Source organism: Panicum virgatum, chromosome 5K, assembly GCF_016808335.1.
Source record: "Panicum virgatum strain AP13 chromosome 5K, P.virgatum_v5, whole genome shotgun sequence".
NCBI lineage: Eukaryota > Viridiplantae > Streptophyta > Magnoliopsida > Poales > Poaceae > Panicum > Panicum virgatum.
The window spans coordinates 54,191,504-54,211,604 of NC_053140.1; the positions used below are offsets into that span (position 1 = coordinate 54,191,504).

The following is a 20,101-nucleotide window of genomic DNA, read 5'->3' on the forward strand; positions in this document are numbered from 1 at the left end:
GTTGGGAACATGGCCATGTCCCTGTTATTTTGGTGGTCAGGTTTGGCACATGTGGGTGATGTGGTTTGTAACATGAACGTGATGGTTATGGTATGGAACATGATGTTAATGTGGTTTGATGACCAGTTATCCATGACAAATAGTTACATAATTGAGCCGTAAATAATTGAGGACACAGACATTAACTAGTCCCACCCATTTCCCTCCAGCATGGAACCTTACACAGAGTGCGCATCCATCTAACACATAGTTTGTATCTTACACAAAAGGTACTCAGTTTGTAAGCGCAACTACACTGGAATTTGTGGCAGTTTGTATGCCCTACAAAATACTAACAGGCTGAAGCCTTACATCCAGCAAATGATCAGTAGTTGTCTCCAAATAGCAGATGCTGAAGCCTTCTTGTTCCTGCCCTTGTTCCACTAGAACCACCAGGTTGTCTTCCACCTCGGCCATGTAGTGCAGCCTGCCTTGGGTCTTGGCTTGACTTAGGCTGGCTTGGGCCTTGGCTTGACTCAGGCTGGCTTGGACCACCCATCTAGAGAAAGTGTTTGGGTCAGATTGTAGTAATATGTCAAATTAACTAATAAAGTTATTGTTACATGTTCATTGCAAGTTTTGCCTTTCTTCTTGGATGAACCAACACCTTCTTGGGCCTTCCTCTTCTTTGCTTTTTCTCTTATGATGTGAGCTTTAGCTTTCTTCCCAGCTTCAGGATTTTTTGGGCACTTTCTAGCATTGTGGTCATCTCTCTTACATAGCCTGCACCTCATCTTGATCCCAACCCTGCTGAGCTTAGTGCCTTTCAGCATTGTGGTCATCTCTCTTACATAGCCTGCACCTCATCTTGATCCCAAGTATCATAACATTCTATTGGAACAGCAGCCCATGCAACAGGGTACATATGATTATTAGCATCCCTTCATATTGCACACAATAGATTGCCATTATGGGCCCCTTTGAACCAGCACCCATCCAAGCCTACCACTTTCCTACACCCAGCTATGAATCCCTTCTTGCATGCATCAAAACATACATAAAATCTCTCAAACACTTTCCTGTCCTCAATTTCAGGGTCCAGTGTCACAACAATGGTGCTGCCAGGATTGGTCCTCAGTAGCTCCAATTGATAATCATATACCCTTGAGTACTCTCCCTTCATTCCATCTAAAGCTTTCTACATGACAATGGATTTTGCTCTCTTACACTTGGACAGTGACACATCTGCTAGGAAATCTTTCTGAACTCTTATCTGCATCTGTCCTACCTTCCAAGTGGGGTTGTCCCTTATTTCTTGGTAGTAATGCTTGGCAATCAGGGTAGAAGTGACTAATTTGTTGTCACTCCTTGGAGGACAAGTGTGAACATCATCAAATGTAACCACCTTCAGCCATTCAGATCTGCTTGTAATGGACCCATAAATCAACCATTTGCATCCAGGCCAAGTACACACTGCCCTAACCTTCTTCTCTTCATCTTTGACAAATTTGAGGTGATGGTGTGTCTTCAATCCATACTTTACTAATGCTTTTTTGAAGTGCCTGCTTGATCTGAATGCCATTCCAAGAGCAAACACTGGAATTGGAGCCTTGCTGTCATACCTGTTTTCCATGCTCTTCCACCTTACACTCTCACCATCACTGGTCTCATCATATGAATAATCATCACTTAGTCCTGATATGGACTACCAGGTTCTTCCAAGTCAGGCACCTCTGCAACTATATCCTCAAGTCTTATTTGACTACCATGAACACCCAGCTTCTTTGCTTTATTTTTTCTCTTGATTTCAGATGCAAACTTTCTCATTTCTGCAGCTTCTTCTTCCTCTGCAGAGCTATCAACATCTGAGGCTTGCACATAATCACTGTCTAATGAACCATCAGCATTGTCTGCACCAGAGCCATCACTGTCAGCTAACTCATTTCCATCAACACCTAATCCCTTGTAATCATCTTCAACATCATTTTTTGTTACCACAACATCTTCCCCATCATTGTACATATACTCCTGTGACAGCTTGGCAGGGCTCCTATAGAATGCACAAAAGGATGCATAATCCTTGGATTGCAACTTCGAAGTTGGAGATATCACAGGTGTTTTTTCTGCTAATGCTTCATCCACTTGTATGTGATCATCATCTACCTCATCATCTCGGGCCCAGATGTCTTCGTCATCAGCAGTCATATCCTATACCCACCTTCCTCTGCATACATGTCTACCAATATACCATCTCTAGTGCTCATCAAGCATAAACTGACAGGAAGCATCATCTGTCAACATGACTAGTCCATCCCCTATATTCTTCTCTGGCTTCAACCAATAAAGCCGCAGAATACTTGTCAGTTTTGAAATGATCAGCTAAATGACCCTTGATCTCAAAATAAGACACATTGTCCACGTCAATCCAGGACTCTGCAATATCTCCACCCACATACACGGAATGACCATTTGCAGTTTCAAATGAACCACCATAATGAAATCTTATAGCAATCTTGTCTAGGTCGTCCATCCTGATCACGAAAAACACAACACTGCATTACAACCCAACTAAAATCACTGGCTTTACCAACAGACTGCAACAAAACCTAGCCCTACCTCCATTCACCATTAATCATTGAATCGCGTCCAAAAGGGTCACGAATTCACCATCAATTGAACCTAAACTAACCTCTACTGCTACTAAAACAGACATCCCAATGCAATCAAGGCAAGAAATCCGGTCTCGACAAACCCCAGAAACCCCTTCCCCCCCTCTCAATTGAACATGCCATCGCGGCCAAGAAATACGAAGACAACCAGCAATCACGCACCTGGATCACCTTGCGGAAGCCGATCACTGCAAGCTGCCACCGCTCATCACCGTGCAGGCCGCGTCGCCGGAGAGGCCGAGACGGAGAGGGCGAGAAAGAGCGGACAGGGAGAGAAATGAACAGAGAAGGTGAGTCGTCGGCTGTTATGTGGGGGAGGGAGCCTGACAGGTGGGTCCCACCATCAACCCAGTCAATCCAGCCCTCCACATCATAAGCTTGCCACGTTGTCTGTCTACGTAGGCAAAACCAGCCTCCCAAACCGCCCGAGGGGGTTCCCTGCCTGGTTTTGCAAAGTTTAATATGTTCATTAGCCGGTTTTGTAGTTGGTGGTGTAGGTTAGATACATGTTGATACGTCAGGGGTCAAGTAGACTTTTTCCAATTCCAGAAGTAGCCACTCGTCGGACCATACACCAAGCTTGTTTCTTCGGCCATCGCGATTGGCGTTGGCGAGTCTGCCGGCGACGGTTTCGCGGAATTCGTGACCCTCGCCGTGGCCCGCTGCGCCCCCTTCCGCTGTCCGCGAGCTATTGGCCAGACCCCCGGAAAACGGCAGGAAGGGCTGAAAGCTTTGATTTAAAGGTTACACGCGGACTCTGATGGCGGCGACCACGGCCGCAGCCGTGCGCCGGCTCTGCGCCGCCGGCGAGGTGCGGTCGGCCCTGGCGGTGCTCGCCCGCGGGGAGAAGTCAGGCGTCGTGGCATTGGACGTGGCCGCGTGCACCGCGCTCGTCCACCACTTCTGCCGGAGCGGCGACGTGGTGGAGGCCCGGAGGGTGTTCGACGTAATGCCACGCCTGGGCGTGGCCCCTAACGAGGTCACGTACACCGCCCTGATAGGGCGTGGCCCCTAACGAGGTCACGTACACCGCCCTGATCCACGCCTACTTCGTTCACGGGCACAGGGAATTGGGTTTCGCCTTGTTTGAGGAGATGAGGAGAGGCGGAGTCGAGCCCAACCTCTACACCTACAACTGCTTGATGGGGGAGTGGTGCAGGACTGGGGAGTTCGAGCGCGCCCGTCTCCTGTTCGATGAAATGCTTGTCAAGGGCGTGGCGCGCAATGCTGTCAGTTACAACACCCTCATTGCGGGGTTGTGCAGGCACGGCAAGCTGAAGGATGCCGTCCAACTACTGGAAGCGATGAGAAGGGAGGGTATCCGTCCAAGCATGGTGACGTTCAACCTTCTTGTCGATGGCTATGGAAAAGCTGGGAAGATCTCCAATGCTTTGCATTTCTTCAACCAGATGAAGGCAGCTGGGTTCCTACCTAGTGCAGTGACATACAATGCGCTCATTGCTGGGTTCTGTCGTGTTAGAGATATGGCCCGGGCGATCAGAGCTTTCTCGGACATGAAGGAGCGTGGTTTAGCGCCTACAAAAGTGACGTACACCATACTCATTGATGCATTTGCTAAGGAAAATGAAATGATGAGGGCATTCGAGATGCTTTCAGAGATGGAGAGGACTGGTTTGGAGGTGGATGTGCAGAGTTATGGTGTTATCTTGCATGCACTGTGCATGGAAGGGAAGATGATGGAAGCCAGGAAGCTGTTTCAGTCAATGGACTTGAAAGGTGTCAAGCCAAACAATGTGATATATGACATGATGATCTATGGCTATGGGCGTGAAGGAAGCTCATATAAGGCTCTGAGGCTGATCATGGAAATGAGGAGGATTGGCTTGGTTCCAAACGTTGCTAGCTATTGCCTGACGATCCGTCTTCTCTGCAATGAAGGGAAGTGCCTGGAGGCGGAGGCTTTGATTGATGACATGGCGAGTGCTGGTCTGCAAACAAGTGAATCCATCCACAGAGCATTATTGGATGCTAAGGCAAGATTGGACGATTCCATAGATGCCCCTTTTACTTAAAGTAGTTAGGCACGTTGTTTCTGTTATCTGCCAGGTCATATGTTACTATAGTTTTTGAGTGGGAAAGATGATACCCAAAAGAGCACCCCCCTACATAGGGAAGGTGTACTGAAATCTTTCTTGTAGCGACATTTTGGTCCTTTACTGAACATCTCCTTCACGACGGGCGAGAATGGTTGGCTCCATTTGTACAGCCGTGAAAGATGAAGATCCACGTGCTGAGACATTTTCCTTCAAGACAAAGGTCAGTACTTTTTTTTTTCCTTTCAAAAGTCAATATTTTTCATGTACTATCAGTTGATTCGTTCTGGAAGTTCCAAGTTTATCAACTCTGATTCTCCCCTTGTTCATCAGAGGTCAAGCATGGTCCACGGATTCGCTGGATGAGTTCATGCAGTCAATGACTGCCAACCATCTTTCAGTTGGTCCACGGATTTGCTGGATGAGTACATGCTATTGTCGCCAACTATCTTTCAGGTTTGTTAACTGCGTGCTATTCCCACGGAACAGCAGAAAACGCAACTACTTCCTGTACATACAGTATTTTCACCTTAATGGAACTCCTATTATCCATGTGATTAACTAGAATATATATAGCCTTTCAGATTGCTATGTTTGTGATATGAGTTTGTTCAAACAGGTCTATCGAAACAACAACAACAACAACAAAAAAGAGCAGCGGGCATGTCTAGCACAAGATTATTCATTTGCGTACCGTTCTTAAAACCATTCGTGTTACTTGAAGCAAATGTAGTACTAAGTTTGTCTTTAGTCTGTGACAAAGGTAAACGCATATCCGATCATCATTTGTTCTTCAGGTTTGCAGTTGCTGAATCTGAATGCTCTGGTGCTTCCTTTGGCTTCAGAAACGAGAGACGACTCCACCACGTGTCCACATCTGATCGATGGCTACAGGATCATGTAACAGTTCATTCATTCGTGTAAAATTTGTTAGTACTAGTAGATTCTTCATCACAGTTTAATAGTTTATTATCATGTCATGTTGATGGTTATGTAAAGTTTAGATCTTGACGAGACCGGTTGTATTCTGTAGAAGCTACAGTTGTTTAGTTATGGGTCGGCGACCGCGGAACTGCTGCGCACCCTAGGTCGAGATCGGACGGCGCAGGAGAACCGAAAAGGGATCAGGACGGCCGGATGCGGCGTGCCCCGTCTCGTTGCACACCGTACCAGCCCACATGAGATGGGGAGCCGTTAGGGGTTCGAACTCCCCGGCCCCGCAACGGTAACCGGCGCGGCGTTAGCGAGCACACCAAACCGCGGCATTCCATGATACAGGCTGGCTCGGCGCCGCGGACGCCGCCATCAGCCTCTCCGTCACACGGCCGTGGGCCGTGGCGTCCGTCATACGTTTCGTTCCGTCCCGGAGCCGCCTCGCTCCCGTTTAGCGTTTATATACATTCCACCCTCTTGCTCCGAGAAATTACAAAAAATGGACAGCGCAAGTGGGGCGTCGCAGACGAAATATACCTGGCGTCCCCCGCCTTGCATGATTTTGGCCGCGCGAGTTAAATATGATCGCACGTTTTAAACCCTGTTGATCTAGTGAAACTGTGAAAGCGACTCTGCTGATTTTTAACCACAGTTATTATGACGTTTATTAAGTTGGACATGCCTCTCCCCCCTTTCATCGCCGAAATGGATTAGTAATAACCTCACAGTCCAGGGGCCGATTCGGAAAAGAAGGCGGGCAGTAATTTATTTCCTCTGTTCCTCCTCCTCGCCCCCTGACCTTCAACGGGCGAGGTTTTTTGAAAGCATCCTCTGGCGTCTCCCCTTCAACTCCCCCCGACACCCAACCGAAGCCGTAGAGGGAGGCAGCGAAAAGCTTGCTCTTTTATACCCTCCCTAGGGTTTCGGGCCTCGCCTCCCTCGCTTCGCGCCATCTCCCGCCTCCCCTCGCCGCCGATCGATTCGCCGCCCGGAGCCCCAATTCGATCCCCTGGTCGCTCGATCTGGGATCCGCTAGATTCGTGAGTCGGCGTTTCGTTCGATCTGTTTTGGTGGGTGGTTGCCATGGGGGATTTGATCTGAAGTCTAGTTATTCTGGTGGCGATTTTCCGGTTTTAGGTTGTCCCGGTGATGAGGAGGTGATGGGGGCGATGGCGGCGGAGGTGGTGCAGGAGGGGTGCGTGGAGAATCGGCAGCCCCTGGCGGCGTCGAGCTCCTCTTTGTCTGATGGCAGCAGCTGTGGCGGCGGAGGCCAGGCCGGGGCGTCGCCGCCGGTATCAAGCTCGGGGAATTCCATCTCCGGCCTGAGGTGAGGCCTTGCCCTTAGTTGTCATATCCGGGGAGGGATCTGGGCTCTTAGCCGTTGGGTAGTACCGTTTACCTTACCTTGTTTGGATGCTTGCTCTGGTTGTGCCCTATAGTGGTGGGTGTTATGGAGACCTTTTATTTATGGATGGAGCGGTGGTTTTGTGGTTATCTCCGTGGTCATTTGCCGGTCTGCAATGTGATGAGCGTTTCGCTTGTAATTCGGAATAGAATCATGTGTTATTGGAGCATGGGACTTGTGTTGTTGAGGTTGTTGAGATGAGAAAAGTGGGGCTTTGTCTTATTGGAGCCATTCAGCCATTACAGTTTGCTTGCCTTGTGAAATTTGCGATGGGTGGTATGCTAAATTCATACTGAGTTTATGAAACATAAATACACTGCATGTTGAATTCACACCAGTTCAAGGAACAGCAGCACTGGTGTGCTGCTGATGTTTCAGTGTGCTGTGATGGTTAGTTCAATGTCATAGGCTGCTGTTGATTGCAGTCCTTAGTTGTGTGATATTTGAACTGCTGTGATAGCTGTGCTCAGTTGTTTGTGTGCGTGCAGTAGAAGTTGTATTGATGTCAAAGGTGGTGTTTGTCGTGCTATTACATTATTATTGAGGGTTTAGCAGCTTAGTATGGTCATTTTACTGTGTTGGAGATAGATGTATGGTCAAGTCATTGTTTTCATTACTTCTGCATTGTATAAATTTGGTCCTTTTTAAGGTACTATTAGTCTATTAGTAGAGCACCTACTGTAGTGCTAGTGGGGTCTTAGTGGTGTACTGAGCAGCATAGTGGTTAAAAATGGGGGATACTGTAGTGATGGTATGGTACTGTATGATGTAACATTTGCAATGGCTGAGTTTGTGGCTGTAGCAGTATTTCAACTTTTTTTCCTAAATATATAGTTCTATATAGTTGTTATGTTAAATGTTGATATTTTGAATGCATCCTTGTTTGTATCATGCTGAACACTGTCCCTCACAAAGCTAATCCACTATGGCCCACTATCTGCTATGTGAAATTTTGTTCATTGTTTGCTCAGTCAGTTGTTCCTCAATATTATTACTTTTTTCCTTTATCACTTGTTTGGATGTCTCAAATCCAACCTAAAGGAATTGGGAGTGGCTATGGCTGCTCCAGTCAAGCATTCGCTTAATGAGGGATGGTTCATTCCAGCAAGAGTGAATGAGCATTTTTTAGTGATGAACAGTGGCAGGAAGTGACAGTTTGTGTAATAAGTGAGCCATTTCATTGCTGTACTTAACAAATTTGTGGGGTTTTACTTGTTTTGTTAGCAGTACCTTGTTGCCAATCTTTTCCCGAGTGAAATGTGTTGAATGCTACAGTACTTTTCAGTAATTGCAGCATACACATACTATCTTGGGATTTTTCCGTTCTCTGGTGTTTAACTAGTGGTAATACATATTACGGCACGTTAAGGTTGGTCATTTAGATGTGAATTTTTGTGTATTTGAGTACATCTTTTGTGAGAATTAAATGCCTCAAAGACTAGTTAGCGTTTCTATTTCTAATTATTTCTGATATATGATTATATGCCCCTGTTTCCGATAAAGAAAGAGAAAAACTTGTATTTATGCTAGTCAGCTAGTTTATATCTGCACTTTATCAGTAACTTCTGGTTGATAAATATACTCCTCTTTTTAGCTAACATAAATTCTTCATTATGTTAGGCGAACAAGTGGGCCCATAAGAAGAGCTAAGGGTGGCTGGACACCAGAAGAGGTCTATATCTTACATTCTTTGTTATAAAGATTAAAGAGTTCATGACATATTGACCTGCATATATGCTGAAGTTCATATGAATGTCTAGTTTGGTTTACTGACCTATATAATATGAATATACACATTGGTATCATAATGCACCATGCAATAGTTCCTTTTGCTGTTCTATTTATCATTTGTGAGTTCCTCATTGTCCATGTCCTGATCTGTTGATATTTCTTTTGCGAGACATTTCTCTTTTCTTTATTTTGAACATAATTGAACTGTTACTGACTTCAACATATGCCAACAGGATGAAACACTGCGGAAGGCAGTTGAAACTTTCAAGGGTAGAAACTGGAAAAAAATAGGTTGCGCCTTCTTTCCACTGTGCGTTCAATATTTTTCAATTATCATTGGAATAAGGTTTCATTCTTATTTGTCTTGGCATTGTCTGTTGTATAATTCTATGCTATCTTTAAGCCAAGTGCGCCCATGTAATAGGGAGGCATGCCTCGTTCTCTAATTAACTGTCTATTTGCTATTGAAGAAATATTTGTATCAAATACTGCAGCCTATGCTGTAGAGGTGAAATAAATGTTTTTTTTAGCGAAACTGTGGGGGAGATCCCCACAGTGTGAAAAAACAATTTTATAAAAAAGGGACCAAAGTCCAGGGAAGGAAATGCTAGCTGTTTACATGGCTTTAGACTTCAAAGCTTGAATCTAGAAATGAGCATGAATCAGGAAATGCTGCAGTGACTTTTGACATGAAAAACTGTGAATGTGAACAGTTCTCATGGAGACCTGAGAATATGTGTGGTACGGCAAAGGTGTTCTCCTGCCATGTTGAAGCTCCACAGGCACTTGCACTAAGGAGCTAAATTTGATTGAGCATATTGTTGATTAAAATTAGCCCAATTGATTAAAAAGGGTTAACAAGAAGTAAGAGCATTTGTTGGTGCTCTTGTATTCGGCTTAGCAACACTGAACTATGGCATTATCTCTATTTTCCATTTTCCATGGGTGGTAGATGGTATGCATGCACATGTCCTGTTTGCCTAGACAAACAAATGTCAAAACTTTTCTAGAATTTTTCTGTTATATGTTTTTTTTGTGGATCGTGAACTCAGAAAAAGCTATCTCTATCTGTTTCTATTTATGCAGCTGAATTCTTCCATGATAGGACAGAGGTACAATGTTTGCATCGCTGGCAAAAGGTTCTTAATCCTGAGCTTATCAAAGGCCCTTGGACTCAAGAGGTTTGTAACTGTAGTTTTGATTTCACTTTCAGAGAAAAAGAAACTGCTGCTTTTTTCATCCACGCTAAATTTCTAGAGGAAGATGTTATATCTGTGTCCTTTTCTACAGGAAGATGATAAAATCATCGACCTTGTGCGCAAGTATGGACCAACAAAATGGTCTATCATAGCGAAGTCATTGCCTGGCCGCATAGGCAAGCAATGCCGAGAGAGGTATTCATCCGATCATGGACATATTGTTCGCATGGTTAATATCATTCTTAATACACCTTCCAATTGATATATAGAGGTGCTTATCAAAACAGATGTGTGTTCTTCATTATCACGTGCCCAATAAATATGTTCATGTAAATACCTATGCTTGTTGTTTTAAAAAATTAACTGCATACATCTGAGAATGTAGCCTAGTTACTTCTATGCAAGGTGCTGGATGATTTAAGGAGTGTTTATCATAATGTTGGGTAAATTGGTCCAGTGTGAAAAAATGATAGCGAAATTGGTCCTTGTAATCTGTCTGTCTTTCTGTTTTGTTGTGCTCCCTTTATCTGTGATCATTGGCTTACAAACATAGCTCAGGCAGTCCCCTTTTGTCAAAAAGTCCCATTGCCGGTTCCATACACTGCATGTTTGTACCTAAGCTTAATACAGTACGATGCATAACATGCTTATGGGCCTTGTTCTAAACTATTGAAATTGCAGGTGGCATAATCATCTGAATCCAGAAATAAGGAAAGATGCATGGACTCTTGAGGAGGAAAGGGCACTCATTAATGCTCATCGAGTGTATGGAAATAAGTGGGCAGAAATAGCAAAAGCTCTTCCTGGAAGGTACTTGAAAGCTTAGTTCCCTCTGGAAAATTTCCTTTTTCATTTAGTTTATTCAATATCACTTTGCTCCTGTCAGTAGACCTTGTGAATGATGTTGAATTACTTATAGTTGTTATTTTTGCAATTGTTTTGATACCTAACTTGTTCAAACGTGGAATAACATCATGAGTCATCAGTTTTTTACTTTAAAGAAGATATAATGGTGCCATCATAGCTTATTTTTTTAGTATACTTCGTATTTTATTATAGTTGTATAAATTGTAAACCACTGGATCATTTTAGTGGAGTTGCACAGTATAAATGAGTCCAAAGAGGTCTCCTTTTTTTGAGTTCTACGCTCACAAGCATTGCTTTTTGGTTCCTGCTTTCTTTTTCCCCTCTGCACTTTGTCCAAATCCGGGTCTCTGGATTCTGGAACCGTACTGATAATTTTTTTTTCCAGGACTGATAATTCTATAAAGAATCATTGGAACAGTTCTTTGAGAAAGAAGCTAGATGTCTACGGTGCCAACAGTGTTCTCGCAACTCCAAACCTGCTAGCTCATGATGATTTCAAGGATCAAATGAGGCCTGTAGCTATTGGCAGCCATCTTGATCTGAACAAAGTGCCCAACATTGGTTCAAAAGATGTCCCTGGAAGAGCTCATCGCTCCATTATGGGGCCACTTTTACAGGCATACAATTTGAAATCTATCGAGGACTCTGGTGGTCTCCTTTCTCTTTCTATACCAACTGTGCAGGCTTCATACTCATCACTAGTTGATGGTTCTGCTGTTACTCTAGCGGTACAAGGTCTGGAAAGTGACTCTGTCCGTGAGAAGGGCCTAGAAATTAATTCCATTCATTCGAAGCATGAGAAGTGTACTGAGATTAGCTCCACACCTGATCCTGTGGAGGAAGGCTGTGCCATTCAGTCAGAATCTGCTCCAGGCAAAAGTGGTACCAAACCATCTTTGAAGAATGAGTTGTATTCTACCCTTGGTCCTCTTTGTTATCAGATTCCTAATATGGAAGAAGTTGCCCCAATCAGTTCCTCACTCCGTTCTGAACATCATGGTGCACATCAAACAACACAGCATAGCAGGGATGGGCTTATGTCACCTGATGGTTATACTTCCCCATCTCCAACAATTGGCAAAGTATCAAGTCCACTAACTGTCGATTCAATTTTGAAAACTGCTGCTGACAGCTTTCCATGCACTCCTTCAATATTAAGGAAAAGAAAACGTGATAAATCAACACCTACTTCAGACAACTTTTTCACTGCTAATGGGACAAGAGCTTCTACAAATTCTCCAGAGTCATTTAAAACTGCATCATTTTTGTCATTGGGCCCTATTGATGATGGGTTATTGACATCTGTCAGGAGTTCTGATGCTTCACCTCCCTATCAGATCAGGTCAAAAAGAATGGTTGCCCTAAAATCAGTTGAGAAACAGCTAGATTTTTCAGCAGATGGATTGGATACTTCTGGTTCTGAAATCCTGAACTCTCCTTGCCATAATTCTCAAGGCGCAAATTCTAAGGGGACGTAGCGCATACAGTGATTGGATGTAACCAACTATCCTTAATTTGCAGGTATGTTATCTTGAACATCTTATTGTCTGTTTAGTTTGGTTTGTTTTCTATTCAGCGTGTAGAATCATTTTCTTGATCAAGTGTCCAGGCACTCAGCTTTAGTTCTCCCCAACTCGAAAATGGGTGTTTTGCTTCTATGCAATAAAGATACCTAGTTCCGCTTGAAACTACCACACTTTTTCCATGATTGATTCATCTTTGCATTTCAGGAACCAATCTCAATCTTACGAAGCACGATGGGACACATGGAAGTTGCTTTCTGAACTAACATGCTTCACAAAAATGTCCCAGTTCAAGCCAAAATGCAAATCAAACACCACTAGTGGAGAAAAGAGCCTCCAACAATTGAAACGACGGACTGAGTGCAAAAGGGCCATCAATTACCCTGTCATCTCTTGTAATCAGGGTGTACAAAATACTGTCTAGATTGAAATGATACACTCCATAGAGGATTACACTGTTTGCACCATTTTGTGAACTTAACAGCTAGGAGTTAAGATTGTAGAAGCCCACAGCTGTGTACAAACAAGAAAACATAGCTTTAGAAAAAAAAACATTTAGCTGAATAAGAGCTTCCCCATTGGAATGTTAAATCTTTTTTGTTTGCTTCTTTCAAACCGTGCGTTCCGCATGTTGCTAAACAGCAAGGGTCTGCTCTTTGTAACAATAAAGCCTGATTTGTGGGCTAAATTCTGGAATTCTGGCAAGGGTTTGTCAAGAAACTATCTATGACAGGCAATAGGCTTGGTTTCATGGTTGGCAGCATTCTATGTGTTTCCATACTTGTCAAAGGCATTCCCAAGTTCTCTGCTGCGAACTTTTGCTATACTTATCTGAATCGAACTTGTATGAATATATTGAATTTTGATCTGCATATGATTTTTTTTGGTGTGACGTCAATTGACAATTTGACATAACTATACTCGTATCTGTTTCGTGTGTCGGATTTTGTATGCTACTCTGAAAAACGGAGGCGCCTAGACTGCCAACCCGGCTGCGTATGCTCCAAACCAGTTTGCGATTGGCTCCGCGGCTTCTGCTCTACCAAGGCGACGCCCGCAGCATCAGCCAGGAAAGAAAACGCCGCACAAGAAGCCCCAGCCACCGCCACCTGTACGCCGCCCCCCTCGATATAACCGCCCCGTCTCTCGAATCGATTCGCCTCACGCAAGCACACCAACTCCAAACCCAACTGCAATTAAAAAAAAAACTCCAAACCCAACTCCGCTGTCCCCATCGCCGCTGCTCCGCCTCGCGCGCGACGAGCCATGGCTCCCAGGAAGTTCTTCGTCGGCGGCAACTGGAAATGCGTAAGGACCCGCCTCCCGATTTGAATCCGACGTCTCGTTACGCCGGAGCTTGGCTTGGCTTTTTTGGTTTGATCTCTGATGTCATCCGCTCCTCCTTCCCCCGCGCGCAGAACGGCACCGGTGAGGACGTGAAGAAGATCGTGACCGTGCTCAACGAGGCTGAGGTGCCCTCGGAGGACGTCGTCGGTGAGTCGTCGCAGTTCTCATGATCCCAGCTCCCCGCGCTTGCAGCCGCGGGGCCGTTTGGACCTGGTGGTTTGGTTTTGACTGGATCGATCTGTGTGCTGATCTCAGGGTTTGGTTGGTTTCCGGTGACGCGAGCAGAGGTGGTGGTGAGCCCGCCGTTCGTCTTCCTGCCCCAGGTCAAGGGGCTGCTGCCCCTGGACTTCGCCGTCGCCGCGCAGAACTGCTGCGCAAGGGCGGTGCCTTCACCGGCGAGATCAGGTTGCTTGTCCCTCTTTGTTTTGAATTTTGATGTGTCATGGTTAGCGTTGTGGTAGATGCGGTAGAATGAAGCGCTTGTCTGCTCTGACAGATTGGGTCAAGAGCATCTAGATTAGTGCGGGTAAAGAGGTACGGGTCTCAGCACTCTCACCTTTCAGTCCTTGTAGCTCGTTTGGTTCCAGTTTCTGTAAATGTGGCTTGATTATGGCAGAAAGTTCTCTATATTTTGTCACTGGGGATAAGGATGGTATGCCTAATCAAACATATGTATTCCTTTGAGTGATGGATCTTCAGTGGTATCAAATTTAGTGATAGTAATTGCGCTGAGTCTAAGGTTGGCAGTGCTATCATGATAGTGTGTTGGAGTCAACCCATTTCATTAATCCAGCTAACCAAATGAATTGTCGGTGAAGTATTGCTTCCAATTCACTATATGTGTCAGTTTTCTTGATGCAGTGCTGAGATGCTGGTGAACCTGCAGGTGCCGTGGGTCATCTTGGGGCACTCTGAGCGCAGAGCTCTGATGGGTGAATCCAGTGATGTGAGTGCATTTTGAATTCTAAGTCTGCTGTTGAATTTATTTAGTTGACGTGGTCTGATTTATCTCCTGTACTGGGAACCCACATTCTTTTGTTATTCTGCTGGCTGCTTGGAAAGGACTGTGGTCTGATTTATTTTTTGCAACATTCCTGTGTTATTTTACTATATGCTTGGAAAAAGCTGTATTGGAAATTAGTGGCATTGTTCCATAGAAAAAAAATACTGGGATTGTGTTAAAAAGATATTAGCATTTCATGCCAGATTTGATTGTCTCACTTAACAGTTGAAATTAGTTTGAATACATAACAACATTTAGGTCCCAAAACATGTTGTTAAGTTTTTACCAGATTTGTGTCTGGTGAGACCATGGCTGTTGTTAGGGACATGCATTGTTTAATTCCCAACTTGTTATATTTTGACATCACTAGACTGTAGGAGTCAGATTTTAATATTTATTTTTACCATTGTGCAATGTTGTGAAATCATATGATTATATTCTGACAATTCGTTAACTCTGTAGATCTACTAAACTATCATATTAGTTGGGTTGCTAACCAACCAGTTCCAATATAATAGAACTTGAGTTTTCTTACTATTAGGCTTATTAATTGTGTTCTTTCATCAAGCTGTCTAAACTGATATTTTATCTTTACTAATATCAACTTTCTTCAAATCATGACAGTTCGTTGCCGATAAAGTTGCATATGCACTCTCCCAAGGTCTCAAGGTAATTGCTTGCATAGGTGAGACCCTTGAGCAGAGGGAAGCAGGAACAACAATGGATGTTGTTGCTACACAAACAAAGGCTATTGCTGGTAACTATTACCTTCTATTATATTATCTAAGCAGATTACATGAAACAATCATTTGTCTCCCCGCTTTCAGAACATTTTGTGTTTTTCCATCAACTCCTGTTGCTGTTTAATATAGGTTCCAGTATGCAACTGCTCCTTCATTTTTTTTATTGTTTTTACATTGTGTAGCCAGGAAATATTGTGAAATAAAAATGAAATAGAGTACACATATGTTAAATTACTTCTATGCTTGTTTTTTACCAAGTAAACACAGATTACCATTATTAGTTGAATCCTTGTTTAGCATCATATGGCATCATACAAAAACAAAGGCCTTCTGTTTTCTCCTATCTCACTGTTTACTGTGTTTCTCTGTTTTTCAGAGAAGATATCGGATTGGACAAACGTTGTATTGGCCTATGAGCCAGTTTGGGCTATTGGGACCGGCAAGGTTGCAACCCCTGCCCAGGCTCAGGAGGTACAACTTCTTAAACAAGATCGTTGACATGCTGTTGCTTGAAAACAGTGTCCCCCATTTGTATCTGATAATTATTGTTTCTTGACATGCTGATACTTTATTATGCTGTGACTAAACTTCAAAATTTGCATGATATTGTAGGTTCACGATGGTCTGAGAAAGTGGCTCCACTCTAATGTTAGTCCTGCAGTTGCTGAATCGACCAGGATAATTTATGGAGGTAGCACCACAGAAACCACTTATTATTTTCCATACCTACTGCTATAATATGTTGGAAGTTCTATAAAGACTTTTGATAGGGAACTGGGAAAATGAAGATTGTTGATTTATGGTGTATACAAATCAAATTAGCTTCTTGTTGCTCCGAAATAGGGCTAACCCCTTTCTGTATCTTGTATGAGTCTAGGGTCTGTGAATGGAGCTAACTGCAAAGAGCTTGCGGCTCAACCAGATGTTGATGGATTCCTTGTTGGCGGAGCGTCACTGAAGGTACTACCCCTGTGCCTTCTTAATGAAAAATATATATACCGAAATCGAAGTAGTTATAGAAAACAAACCTGTGGCTAAAGCTATTCTTGTTACTGTTTGGAGTCAAATATTTTTTTAAAAAAAGGAGTCAAAATATTTCACTGAAGGCATCGTGCAGCATGTCTTTAAGTTATCTTCACAATTCTGACACCCTATTTTTCCACATTTGCAGCCTGAGTTCGTGGATATCATCAAGGCTGCGACTGTCAAGTCTTCATCTGCCTAGACCTTAGCATTTCTGAACGTTGCCAGATTCTGTATGAGTGAATGCTTGTTGATGCCATTTTACCAGCTTGTCCTGTTATTCTAGCTCCAGTTTGCGTCGTTTGTGTAGCGCTCCAACGCTTGCTTTTCCTCGTAGCCGATGATAATTGGAAAAATCAAACCCGTGCGTATACGCACAAAATGGAAGACGTCTTTTACTAAACTTCATGTTTGTCTACTACAAAAGCATCCTTCAGGCTGTCACCTTCAACTCTCCACCATTGCTCCAAGTATGTGACTATATATAGTTGTAAATATATCCAGTGCTGAGTTGTGAGTAAACAATTTCAGTACCTAGTGACGAATAAAGTCAGCAACTAGCTACTACGCACATTTGGCACTGGGATATATTATGTGCTCTCCACATGTCCTCGTCAGTTGCTGGTAAACCCTAAGGCACGAAACCAGCGATAAAAAAGGCAAACCAGGCTGAGGTCAGACGCAAACGCCGCACCTGACAATCTGAAACGCTAAATCCATGACCTGAGAGCGACCGGTCCGGTCGGTCTCCGTTAAATGGACGCCCGAAAATGCATTCACGATCTTTTTTTAAAAAAAAAGGCAGAAGGAGAAGCGAAGTCTTACAAAAGTTTAAAAAGATATATATTACATAAAACAGGAAACATACAAACTCATCAACTATGTGACGCTCGGCGCCAATGCATTCACGATCATTCTTCGATCTGGTTTACGTGGGAGTCTCGAAAGAAAAAAAATCTAGACGCGCTGGGAGTTTATGGGCGTCTGTCTATGGCCCTATTTGGGACCGTGGTCTGGGGAAGCGGATTGCGAATAAGCCGAATGCGGCTCTATTCCTCGCTTCTCGCGTTTTTGGCTGCTCCAGTTCATTTGGCCCCGTTGAGCGCAGCTGTGCAACGCGCGTCCGCCGCAGAACATTTGACGGGATTTTTTTGCTTCTTTTGCTGAAACGCGTCGTAGACGCCGTCCCAAACAAGGTGTATAGCTACTCCGTAGCTTTTCGCGACCGTATAGCTACTCCGTAGTTAGTAGCCAAAAGATAGGGAGACGCCTAGGAGGCTAGGAAGGAGCGCACAAACTGCCCCCGTGGAAACGATCAAACCGCTCCAGAATCCCAAACCCCAAGTACAAACCAAAGTAGGGGTCTTCGTCAATCAGCTCTCCTGTGTGCGCGTACTTGGTACGGCCCGTGTTTTGCAAATCAGGGAAGGAGGGCAGTGCAGGGTTAAACTTTCCGGCGGAAAGCTGTTTTCCAGATTGGACCGGAAACGGGAAAAAACCGGAAACCGGATGAACAGTTGGAAACGGATGGACATGGTCGTTGTCGGATGAACAGTGACGGAAAATAATTTTTCGGTGCGGGCCGGAAACAGATAAAAAAGTGGAAAACCGGATTTTCCGTCCGGAAAGTTTAACACTGGGGCAGTGGTCGCGAGCACGCAGGAGAGCGACGCGAGAGGAATCATCTGAAAAGTCAGCAACTATCACAGAGCACAAGGAGAGGGGATCAATGCAATGCAATTATGCAAGAGGATTAGATGAATCATCATTAAGCCAAGGGGCCCACAGGGCTCGCTGTACTTGTTACTCGCGGCAACAGGTCAAAGCACGACGAGGCCGTGGGTACTTGCGGTTGGGGGCGGCCGTCGCGCCGCTTCCACGAAGACGACAACGCGCGGCGATTTTGCTCGTGCAGAAGAGACCGCCAAGCTGGCATAGCAAGCGGGCGAGGCGGGTTCTTTGCGTGGGATGAGACTGGGAAGGAGGAAGGAGACCGGAAGGGGAAAAAAAATAAAGGCGTGCGTTCTCTTGGCCCCGGCGACCGCTTCCGAGCTCTGACCTGGACTCAGCCAGCCAACGCAGCGGGAGCGAGGCGCGCCGGCAGATAAATACGCTCGCACGCCACCGGTCAGGTATCTGTAGCCTTCGCCGATCGCCAGCGCCGGAAGGGAAAGAAGAGGACGTCGCGGCCGCAACTCCCCCACAGAGGAAGAAGAAGAGACCCTGCTAGCGAGGATGGGGAAGGGCGTCCTGGAGGTGCACCTCGTCGACGCTAGGGGCCTCTCCGGCACCGATTTCCTAGGTGCGTGCACGTACATGTCGCGTCCCGCCTCTCGCCGCCGAATTGCGCGGCTGTGTAGTTGTGATTCGTCGGGTTTGCTTGTGTTTTCCGGCGAATTACACGGCGAGTGATCTGGTCTGACTGTGTGGTGTCTTTGGCGTCGCCGCTCCTAGCAGCAGGGAAGATCGACCCCTACGTGATCGTGCAGTATCGGAGCCAGGAGTGCAAGAGCAGCGTCGCCCGAGGTCAGCTCCTGCTACAGATTTTTTTTTCTGTTAAATTTCCCCCCATTTCAGAGCATGCTCATGAATAGGGAACGTATTGCAGATCAGGGGAGGAACCCGTGCTGGAACGAGGTGTTCAAGTTCCAGATCAACTCTTCGGCGTCCAGCGCGCAGCACAAGCTCATCCTCCGGATCATGGACCACGACCACTTCTCCAGCGACGACTTCCTCGGGGAGGCGACGTGAGTGCCTGCTCTGCTGCCCTGTCAGTCAACCACGGCGGTCCAACTGCTAGTCGTCGACCCAACTAACCGATGATCCTCCGCGTTGCAGGATCGACGTGACGGACATCATCAGCCTGGGCGCGGAGCACGGCTCGTACCACCTCAACGCGGCGAAGCACAGCGTCGTCCTCGCCGACAGCACGTACCACGGCGAGATCAAGGTCGGCATCACCTTCACCGCCGCCAAGGTACGACGACGACAGTCACTCTCAAGCATTGTTGACGCCCGTAGTCTGTTGTACGCCTATTGGCACCATTGAAATTGGCGTAGCCCCGTAGACTTACCTGCATGCCGATGACTGGTTTCAGGTTGAGGAAGATGATGAGGATTTTGGAGGCTGGAAGCACAGAAACTTCAATGAGTAGGTGCTGTGAACTCTGAAGTTCTTTGGTTGGTTTGTAGTATAGTAATTCAGGTTGGGTGTAGTTCGCATTATCATTGGCTTGTTAACTATGTGTAATCAAGTGTGCTTAAAGCCGTTGTTGATTGACCGATTCTTTCTTTTTGTGTACTGCATTTGATTGATTCGATGGGGGTGATGGACCAACTGGCAACTGTTAGTTTTGGGTGATCAGTTAACCACCACCCAACCTCTCAATTTTCCCGTGATTTTCGATTTGTCCCGCGCTTCTCACGCCGCGGGTGTGTGCCCCGTGCCGCGAGGCCGTTCCATCTCGGACAAACAGATCCACCAGTGCCGTTCAGCGCGGCGGACCTAAGCATCACGCTTCGCGCGCCTCGCCTAGGCCAGCTGTAGCTGCCCGGAACTTCTCCGAAGTCCAAACCCAACCTCAAGAACGTTTCCTGCACTGACTGATACTCTAGAACCACCGAA

The 20,101-nt window shown here is 45.4% G+C and overlaps 2 protein-coding genes and 1 pseudogene across 4 annotated transcripts; all 3 read left to right on the forward strand.

Moving 5' to 3' along the window:
* The first annotated feature begins 3,139 nt into the window (after window positions 1-3,139).
* Window positions 3,140-5,755, forward strand: LOC120708617 (pentatricopeptide repeat-containing protein At4g11690-like). Of its 3 annotated transcripts, none has more exons than XM_039993976.1 (5): window positions 3,140-3,627; window positions 3,668-4,925; window positions 5,036-5,158; window positions 5,322-5,465; window positions 5,548-5,755. In XM_039993976.1, exons 1-2 carry the CDS (start codon window positions 3,409-3,411, stop codon window positions 4,679-4,681), a joined length of 1,233 nt encoding a protein of 410 aa, XP_039849910.1. In that variant the 5' UTR covers window positions 3,140-3,408; the 3' UTR covers window positions 4,682-4,925; window positions 5,036-5,158; window positions 5,322-5,465; window positions 5,548-5,755. The 3 variants fall into 3 exon arrangements, with proteins under 3 accessions (XP_039849910.1, XP_039849911.1, XP_039849909.1); XM_039993977.1 differs by having other exon boundaries at window positions 5,322-5,392; window positions 5,500-5,755; XM_039993975.1 differs by having other exon boundaries at window positions 5,322-5,755.
* Window positions 5,756-6,386: 631 nt separating this feature from the next.
* LOC120708620 (transcription factor MYB3R-2-like) lies at window positions 6,387-13,186 on the forward strand. Its single transcript, XM_039993980.1, has 9 exons — window positions 6,387-6,675; window positions 6,773-6,962; window positions 8,661-8,712; window positions 9,005-9,062; window positions 9,858-9,952; window positions 10,062-10,165; window positions 10,652-10,780; window positions 11,223-12,358; window positions 12,568-13,186. The coding sequence occupies exons 2-8, from the start codon at window positions 6,796-6,798 to the stop codon at window positions 12,313-12,315; spliced, it is 1,698 nt and encodes a 565-aa protein (XP_039849914.1). The 5' UTR covers window positions 6,387-6,675; window positions 6,773-6,795; the 3' UTR covers window positions 12,316-12,358; window positions 12,568-13,186.
* A 319-nt stretch (window positions 13,187-13,505) lies between these two features.
* On the forward strand, window positions 13,506-19,813 carry LOC120710254 (annotated as a pseudogene).
* The last annotated feature ends 288 nt before the right edge of the window (window positions 19,814-20,101 follow it).